The sequence below is a fragment of the Dioscorea cayenensis genome, chromosome 18 (assembly GCF_009730915.1).
Source record: "Dioscorea cayenensis subsp. rotundata cultivar TDr96_F1 chromosome 18, TDr96_F1_v2_PseudoChromosome.rev07_lg8_w22 25.fasta, whole genome shotgun sequence".
NCBI classification, from domain to species: domain Eukaryota; kingdom Viridiplantae; phylum Streptophyta; class Magnoliopsida; order Dioscoreales; family Dioscoreaceae; genus Dioscorea; species Dioscorea cayenensis.
The window spans coordinates 21,077,253-21,087,414 of NC_052488.1; the positions used below are offsets into that span (position 1 = coordinate 21,077,253).

The window sequence follows — 10,162 nt, forward strand, 5'->3', positions numbered from 1 at the left end:
AGAACAACAAGCCAGGTCACAGAGTAACGTCAATAAGTTACTTTCAAGAGTCCAAGAATCAATACCCAAATGGAAAGTATTTACAAAGAGATAAGCATGAAGACTGGCTGACCTGGCGCTAAGTAGATTCCAGCTGGCAAAATTCCGTTCAATGAGCACCACTCCTTTGAGCTCATCCCGATGACGTGGCACCAATCACGGCCTTTATTGGGCCCCACCCCAAGGCCCAATGATTGAGGACGGGCCCACTACTCACCCACCCCACCCATCCATTAAATAGAGGCCCAATCACAACTACTCGGCTTCCCCCCTCGTCGATGATCTCTCCTCGCTGATCTGAAGAAATCGTAGCCGCCGATGATTCCCCGCCTTATCGGATCCGGATCCACCCTCTAGAGACCCGATAACCCGGAGATGTCATCACTTTCGGCCCCGGCGGCGGACGAGGATGGTGAGACCTCCGCCGTCGGCGAGGCGGCGAGGTAGCCCCGGGATCGCATCCCAAAAGGTACAAATTCCACTTCGATCCCGGTTTTTCTTGGATTAGGGTTAGGGTTAGGGTTTACCGATGTCGGCGACGGCGGTCGGTGAGGTGGAATGGGCCGCGTGCGAGTGCTGCGGGTTGAGGGAGGAGTGCACGCCAGCCTACATCGCCGGAGTGAGGGATCGGCACGGTGGACGCTGGGTGTGCGGTCTGTGTTCCGAGGCGGTGGAGGACGAGATCCGCCGCTCCGGTCGGCGGATCTCGCCGGAGGAGGCCCTCACTCGTCACGCTAGCTTCCGCGAGGCCTTCCGTTTGGCGGCACCACCCTTGGACCCGGCAGCGCATCTTATCGCCGCCGTTAGGCAGCTCGTCCGCCGTGGCCTCGAATCTCCGAGGGCGACGCGGTCGAACCCTAACAGCCCTCGCCGGAGGCCGGCGGGTAGCGGCACAACCGTGCTCGCGCCTTCTAGAAGCTGCTTCTCTACCCTTGCTCGCTGAGAAGTCGAATAATTCGACCCATGTACCTACGTAACAATACTTTTTCCTTTTCCTATTATTATTATTATTATTATTATTATTCTTAATATAACTATAGCTATTTATCTAGCCTTTTGTGTTAAATACAAAAATGAATAAATAAATAATAAATTATCTATCTTTGCTGCTATGATTTATATATATAAAAGTAGGAACTTGGAAATGGCAAACTATTAAACCAATCACAGGCATATTAAGGGGGAAAAGCAAGGATTTAATGCTTGTAGGTTTGATAGTGTGTACAAAGGGGAAGATGATAGCGGCCTGTCTAATTCTACTATGAAGACGTGTTCATGAGGATTATGACTCCCATATTGTTATATATATATATATATATGGTGTTTTAGATGGAATGAGACTCAACATGGATGAATTCTTGGTTTGGAAAAGAAAAGTCTATGTTGCTTGAAATCAATTGAGCTTGTTTGTTTGTTGGTGTGTACCAGTGCATCTCTAATTTTAAAAGGTTTGGAGTTTAGTCTTAGCACTTTTATGTCATGGTGGACCTATAGACAGAATTAGGTGTTAGTAAGACTGGTGTTATTGTTTTGACATTTCAATGTTATTAATTAATTTATGTATTTTAAATTTGTTATGAATATATATCATCTTGTTATATGATAAATGATTCAATTGGTATTACTTAAATTCTAAAGAGAGAACTTATATAATTTTTTTTTAAAAAAAAGGAATAAACTTTTAACGTAAATTTCTTTGTGCATGTGGTTTTGCACTGCACAAGCTACTGTGAAATTGACTAATAAAGATGTGTCTAAACAACCTCAACACCAATAATTTCATGTCCCCATTAACTTCTCATTATCATGCACTCAAAGTGAGCCATATGGCCAACAAAGACATTAAATCAGTGCTGGAGAGTCTCTTTCAATCTCAATATGAAATTAAATTCATGTGTCATCGACTCCCTCTCTCTCCATAGTTCATTGCAATAAGAGAGGCCCTGCATGATGTGAAATGTCATATATTGATTGGCTATCAAAAAGGAAGAATATGTTCCCTTCTGTGCTCCACTATAAAATTTTTCAATGGTACTCTTTATCATCACACACAAAAGAAACTCTCCATTATAATCAAACACAAGCCTCTCTCCTATACATACCCAATATTACTAAACATTACAATTAAATATATCTAATAATTAATAACACTCACCTAACATCCAATTTATATATATATACGTAAGGACTTTGATCTCAAATAGAAACACTATTAGGCACGCCCCGGCACGTGACACCGGGTTGCGAACTCGGTACCAATAACTCGTACGGCAAGACTCCAGCTCCGCACCGATTCCGCCGACTCGTGTCCCGATTCCGGTTCCCGATCTCCTCCTCGATTTCCTTCATCGCCACCGCGAACTCCTGGAACGCTTCCACTGCCTCCTTATCCGCCGTCCACGTGTGCGGCTGTTGTCTCTCCCCGAGGTACTCCTCGTCCGGCGAGTGCGTCGACAACGTGTCCACCACCGCCATGAACTTCGTCGCCGTCAACACTCCAGGCATCGCAGCGAGGAAGTACTTGTGTGGATCGCCGAGGAACTCGGCGTAGTCTTTGGGGTCCCGCGCCGACTCAGGAACCAATCGGCGCATAAGTGGTGGTCGGCTTGGGACGTAGCCGCCGAGCGGGTATTGGCCGAAGTTTAGAGCCGCGTGCTGCGCCGATGCGAGCCAGATCAAGGTCGTTAAAATCGCGATTAAATCGTCCGGGGTGGACAGTTGGGGCCACCACGACGCGTGGCGCTTGTCACCGTGTCCCACGTGGATTGACTCGTTGTACCAACTCTGTAACTCTGGGTCGGACCGGACTGAACCCGGGTTCGGGTAGTACGGTTTAATGTAGGTTCGAACCCATTTCTCGATTTCGAACCAGATTAGCAAGCCATCGTTCGCGTACGGGTAGTCATCAATGACCAATCTCAGACCATGAGGTTGTGTTGCATCCTCCACTGCCATCCCTCTGCAAATTCACATCACCATGATATCACCTTAGTTAAAAAAATTCGGTTTATTTTTTTAAAAATTTAAATTAATACCTTCGAATCAGATCAGCAGGAAGGCCTTCAAGATCGAAACGCCAATGCTTATCATAATAATCAGCACTAATCTCCATGCAATAAGGGCCGGGAGTAAAGCAAGACTCAATGACACCATCAGCATTGATCAAGTTCTGTCTGGCCAATGCATTGATCTCTAGAGTGTACCGCATGTGCGGGTCTAGTAGTTTGAACACCGGGTGCATTGCGCTTAGCTGACGATGAGCTGCTAATATGAATGGCTCCATGGTAGCATGTGTCCGTAACCTAATAAAATTATTAATGATAAGACTCACATACATACATGAAACATGACCATAAGTAAATGTTGAACATTTGGTACCAATGATTAACGAGTTGGTGAACTCCGGCATCGTTGGAACCAACATGAGCTTTAGCAAGTTGCCAGAGCCAGTTGGTGGTGGCGTCGCAAGGCGGTGTGAGGACCTGGCTGGGCCGAGGTAGGCCTGGAGAAGGTGGTGGCAATGTGAGCTCAATGGCAACCGGTTTCATTGTGCCAAGAGGAGTCAAGAAGTATATTGTCCGAGTTGCATATGCTTTCCGGTCTTCCATTGCGTTGATGCGGTCGATGAATGGTAAGTAGATGTCATGGTAGTCGAGCATAAACAGCTTCTCTTCTTGCAATGCCTTCATTGTTTTCGACATAATTAGTTGTTGTTTATTTATTTGGTAAATTGAGGATTGAAAATTGCGCGGGATTTGTTTTCTGATGTTACCTGTTCGATTGTCATTCCGTTGAGATTTCCGGCAATGTGTTGCTTGGTGATAGCAGATTCTGGTGGGCCGTAGATGGCAGGATCGAGTTTACTAATAGGTGGAAATACCTGAATTCGATAAGCATGATATATTTAACTTCACACTAGATTTATATAAATGTATGTAGTAAGTGTATAAATTAAACATTAATGAATTTAACATGATGTATATCAAAACCAACGCACAATTACCTGAAGTTTTTCGATATTCACCGGGTTAATTCCGGCAAGAGCTTGCCGGCCAAACTCATCGTCTCGCAACCACGCAAACTTGTCCTCTGTAATAACCCATTTTAAAGCCAATCAGTTCACCAAATTACAAGAAATTAATAAAACTCTTGAAGATAATAAATAGAATCAAAAAGCCAAACTTACTGGATAAAATAGATGGAGTATCATAGCGAAGAAGGCCCTCACTAGACTCTTGTATCTTCCTAACAATGGGAAGCTTGCGAAGAAGATGGTCTTGAATTTGCATCTTAAGTAAAACGCCTTCCTTATAAAGAAGATCAATATCATGGAATCCTTGAAAATTATGCTTATCACTGGATATAGTTGCAATCAAGGATGGTATTAAACTATGTAACACTGCTTTCAATCTCCCTGCTGAGAATGCCCCTTGTTTCAACTCCTCAAATGCTTCATCTCTTGGAACATACACTGGATGTGGCTTCTCTACTCTACTTTCAGCCAGCAAATCTAAAACAGCAACATTACAAACTTTGATTAATATTTTAGACCAAGTCTTTGTTTCTCATTCATATGTTGGCAAGTTGGCAAGTTGGCAGGTGTGGATTCCCATTGACTACTTGGTTCAAGTTGGCAAATTGAATTCAAGACAATGCTTATAGTCAAAGAATGTATAACTTTTGAAGATTTAGAAAGCTCACCGGTGTCAGTTGGAGGACGGCCGGTTCGACAACGCCGAGGATAAGGGATCTTTTTACCACCTAAGATCGGTCTAACAAGCTCCGGCCCTTTATCAGGATTACCCAAATCGTTATATGTAGCATAATCATAAACTCGATCGGAAAGCTTTCTGATTCCCTTTCCGTTGCCCCTTATCTCTTTCAGTTCCTTTTCTCTTAGCTCTTTCAATCCTTCCGGTGTCTCTGACGGCAAATAAGGCTGATAGAACAAATTTCAGATAATATATTTGGTTTGCATCTAACATAAATAAATACTTTATACGAAATTCACCTGATTACTGAAGAAGATTCTTTTAGTCGAGTGGTCTTTTGTAGATTGAACCCATGAATTACAAGGGAAGTGAACAGGACCAAACTCGAACCCCTCAATTGTTATACTCTCCAAGAAGAACTCCCTTTGGTGCCGATTCAATACCGTCACCGCTCCGGGAAGCCCGAAAGCTGTGTCGACGGTGAAGTCTGCCGTGTAAACAACCCTCTCTCCCTTTACATTCTTCTTCTCATACCAATCCTTGATCACTGCCTCTCCACTCTTCTTCTGAATTCTAGTCTCTGAAAACATTTCTAACTTATGTAAAAATCAAGAAAAACAGAGCATACAAAAAGAAACAAATTTAAAAAGAAAGAAAGTATTACTTGGATTGACTTCAGTGCTGATGAGCTCCAAAACTACATTCCTTCCAATCTTATCAGTTAGAGCATCAAGTTGTTTGACAAGAGCTTCCTTGAAATCCTCCTTGTTTTTTCGTCTCACCGTCACCGCGGCACGCACCTTAAGCTTTCTCGGGTTCTCGACAACCTTCTTTCTCACCTCCTCACTAACTGATGCCACTGGAGCTTTAACTTTGATTGATCTGCATGTTCTTCTCTGATCTAATGGGAAAACAAGAGGAGAGTTATTGAAACAGAGCATGCTCTGTTTTGTTCCTCTTAGGAAAAGTGAACTTGAGCTTGGAATGAAAGAAGACTTTTCAGTTATGGGAAGGCCAAGAACTGCTTTGCAAGAAGCCATGGATGGATCAAAGAGATTCAGAGGAAAAGCAAAAGGCTTTTTGGTTGTTGTTGTTGTTGGTGGTGGTGGTGGTGGTGGTGGTGGTGTTAATGGCTCTGTTTGGTATGTTAATGGCTTTTTATGTACTAGAGAAGAAGAGGGAGAAAGAGTCATCAAGAGCATCAACTTGGAAAGCAGAGAAGGTACAAGGTTGGTTCTTTTTTTAATTTTTTTAATTTTTTTAATTTTGATTTTTGATAGTTTTAAATTTTGTTTGTTTGATATTTAAGAGGGTACAGTAAGGCTGGGAGATTTCTTGGCTGTTGCTGTTTTGTGGATATTAATAATTTTAGGTGAAAAAGGACTGTTTTAGATGGTTGTTAATTATTTAGTGCTTTGAAAGATTCAGAATTCATTGTTTTGTTATATTGCATATCAAGACCTTGATATTTCTAATCAGATACCTCAGTTATGGCTCACAATTATTTTTGTCATTATTATTTAAAAAAAATCATAAATGATGTTTCACTAATTAAAATGAGAAAGATGGACAATGACAATGATAATTAATTGATGTATAAATATTGAAACCAATGTCATAGGAAGAGAAATCTAAATGATAAATATTAATGAATGATATTTAAAAACATTAATTTAGTATAAGCCAAAATTATAATTTTGTGGCTTTTCTTCTTTTCTCGTACGTTGTTGTTATGTTATGTTGTACTTAGTTTTGTTCTTCACCTTTGGTGAGAGGACTGTTTTACTGTATCTTTTGCTATTTTAATAAAGCTATGGTTTATCCACATTTTTCAAAAAAAAATTATAATTCTTTAATTTTAAGATGGTTTTTTTTTTAAATCAAAATACTAAATAGTTTTTAACCATGTTTTGAATTATTTATTGAATGGTATTTTTGGTTTTTCATGTTGAATGAGAGATGATAAGAAAAATGCCGGTTCCACTCAGAGCACTGACCAAGCTTATTTACAAACAAAAATAATTTCCTTTTTTTGAAAAAAAACAATTTTTTATTTATTAATTGAATTTTATTTTTTTTGGAAAAAAAAAGGTTTTAAGGAAAAAGGAAACGTGCTTGGATTTAAATCTATGTGCGAACATAGAGTTTGAGGGCCTGATTATTTTGAATTGACTAACCGGGTATTAAAACGAGTTAGCTTTGACCAAATTATTATTATTATTATTTTAAAAAAAAAATTTACGCTTTGATTTTTATTCTAGCCAATAGAGACCATAGATAGTTTTGTCCTCAATTCTATGGGCCTTAGTTAAACACTAATCTAGGTGTTTAATTATCATATATGTCTCTAATCTAAGATGTATTAAGATCATCATTTAATGTTTATTTTATAATTGTTTTAACTTTTGAAAATTCAACACGAACATAACTCTCCATTTATTTATACACATTTTTTTAAATTAATATAGATAAAACCATAAAGAGACAAATATAAAAAAAACAATATAATGTGTATTTTGAAGTAAATGTGAATTTCAATAATACTAAAAATTTATGAACCCAAAAAGTAAAAACTATGGAGTTATTTTTATTTTTTTGTCTTTTTGTTGTCTAAACGTGGAATTTTTTTTAAATAAAAATAAATAAATTATTATTTTTTTTTTTTAAATAAAAGAGAAGAAAGTATGATCAACCGCGGAAAGTTCATTGATGTGTATTTATGCAAATATAAATGAAATGAAATATTTTGTCTGGTTTCGTATATCATAAATAATTAATTAATCATGGTGAAAATAACCCATCAACTACTAAAGACAATAAAATAACAAATCCATTTCTTTGAGTAGACATCACAATTATCTAGAATAAGACATTGCATTCACAACCATTTTTAAATTATATGTATACTGTTTAAAATGTTGAATCTAAGTCAAGATATCATTTTCATATATATATATATATATTAGAAATGTGACAAGCATCAGAACCCAGAGACGTAAACATGTGGGAAGCAAGGCTCAACGCCGACCCACGTGCCCTCACCTTGTGTAGGACATGAGGTTCGATCTCAGGTCTTCCCCAAAACAAATACCCTACACAAGAAACCCAATACCAATTGACCCAAAGGCCGTTGGTATATATATATATATATATGAGGTTAAATTGTATTATTTTTTATTACTATTTTTAAAGAAGTGAACAAGTCACCTGTAAAAGATAAATAAACAAACAGGACTATTGGTATTACTAAATTAAATTGTTATTAATAATATGAAATCTCTTCCTATATTTAAAACATAATATATTTAACAAACTATGAAATCTCTTCCTATATTTTTTTATTTAGTTTTTTAATTTTGCTTTTGAAATTTTTTTATGCAATCTCACGCTATTAATATTTTAATAAAAATTTAAAAATAGTTTTGATATTAGTAATAACGATAAAAACATAAATTAACACCGAATATGAGTACAACTATACAAGTGGGAAAAGAATGAGCTCATCCTCTCGTGCCCAAACGAAAGTGAAACGGGAAGAGCCCAAATGTGTTCACGAGGTAAAATAAAAGTAATTTTATATTTATATTTTAATTTTAATTTAAAAGCAAAGATTTAATAACAGCGTTTTACTATTGCTTTCCTTGGTATTGAGAAGACCCAATTCATGGCTCAGAAGAAAGAGCACCAGTGGGCATTAAATTGGTGGTGGTCCTCTCCATCATCACTCAACTTTCACATGGCAAATCATCAACCATTTATTTTATTTTTATTTTTGTTATAATTCATTTTATATATAAAGATAGATTGAATGGGTAAGATGACAACGAAATTTACAACAAATATTTAATTGATATTTTTATTATCATCCAGTGTTTATTTACGGAGCTTAGTAGACCATATCTATTTATTTATTTTTGATAAAATCGACAAATGACAAATCATAGAATAAATGGATATGAAAATGCACCAATTACTGTGATTTGATTGATCTCCTAGAAATAAACCTCCCCGCTATACAACCTTAGAAGGAGAACGAGAAGATTTTTTTGAACAAATCACATGTCAGGGGCTGACACATACAAAGAGTTACTATCTTAACAAATTTGTGTCATCACTTTATTTGAGCCCAGGTTCGAACACACTTTTTTAACAAGAACATGAATATTCTATATAGGGATTCGATGTTAATAGATCAAAAAGATTGTTGGCCTTTTGAATTTTGTTTTTGTTGACCTTTAAAGATGAGCACATTTAATTTATACAAGAAAATAAGCATATTTAATTTATATATAAAATTGAAAAACTCTCTTTGATTTTTATAGATCTCCTTAATTTTCATAGATATTGATTTTTATATAGTTGAGAGTGAGAGGGTGCATACTTTAATTGAACCATTTTTCAACAAAACCCTTGCGAGTGTACACGTTAGATTCTAAGTTGATTTTGTTGTGTGTGAGGAAGCGTGAAATTAGTGTGGCAATTCATCGAACACTTGATATGCAATATCAGAATACCTAGCAATCACACAATGAATGGGCAATGCAAGGGCAATGCAAGGATAAAATACAATCAATCTCACAAAAATAAAGTAAGAGATACCAATTTAACGTGATTCGGCTAAAAACAAGCCTACATCCACAGGAGAACAATGCTTCACTATATCATGGGGGAATAACAAGAGTACAAGAGTACAAGAAATAGGCATAAAGCCACAAGAGGATTACCAAGCTCTAAGAAGTAACCTTACCTCAAAAACAAGGGTCTTACTTTGCTTTAATGAGATCAAGCAAGAACAAGAGCTCTCCTCTACACCACTCTTTCCACTCTCCAAATACAAGAGAATTCTCTCTCTTTTCTCTTTTTTACAACACCCAACAAACATAATTCTATATAAACAATAGAGCAATCTAGATCGTTGGATTAAAAGAGATCAAAATTTGGCTTCATCCCAAGGATATCAAGCCAATACTTAACAGATTTCATGAAATAGATCATCTTCCTTTTATTTTTTTACTTTGATACGGTGGTTTGGTATCGTAAACTTCAAATCAATCTGAGATGAAGTATCAAAAATTCTATAAATGAAAGATTCAATTCTTAGCCATTTGGATTGGTAAGATTATTTTATTTCACATATTGGGAAGTATCTTTATTTTTCATTTCTTCAATATATTTATTTATATTATATTTTTTAATTATTTTTTTATTAATGTCTTGCATTTTATTCTTTGAATGTAATATATACCTCTATGTGACATTCAAGGCCACAACAATGTCTTCAACTATTGTGACTAAATCCTCCAATTATTTTTTTTAAAAAAAAATGGAAACCGTGTAAAATAAAAGCTAAGTTTTTTACTCATAAAGCTTAGATGTAGCCAAAGATTTATTATTGGAGGAATGTGAGAAAA

General features: G+C 37.0%; 2 protein-coding genes across 2 annotated transcripts; one reads left to right on the forward strand and one right to left on the reverse strand.

The window, feature by feature from the left end:
- The first annotated feature begins 286 nt into the window (after positions 1–286).
- LOC120281911 lies at positions 287–1,141 on the forward strand. The gene has a single exon (XM_039288606.1). It carries the CDS (start codon positions 569–571, stop codon positions 980–982), a length of 414 nt encoding a protein of 137 aa, XP_039144540.1. The 5' UTR covers positions 287–568; the 3' UTR covers positions 983–1,141.
- An 846-nt stretch (positions 1,142–1,987) lies between these two features.
- Positions 1,988–5,818, reverse strand: LOC120281910 (probable lipoxygenase 6). The gene is made up of 9 exons (XM_039288605.1): positions 5,416–5,818; positions 5,051–5,331; positions 4,741–4,978; positions 4,226–4,549; positions 4,043–4,128; positions 3,812–3,919; positions 3,418–3,722; positions 3,075–3,341; positions 1,988–2,998 (listed from the first exon to the last, which is right to left on the reverse strand). The coding sequence occupies exons 1-9, from the start codon at positions 5,789–5,791 to the stop codon at positions 2,236–2,238; spliced, it is 2,748 nt and encodes a 915-aa protein (XP_039144539.1). The 5' UTR covers positions 5,792–5,818; the 3' UTR covers positions 1,988–2,235.
- Positions 5,819–10,162: the final 4,344 nt, after the last annotated feature.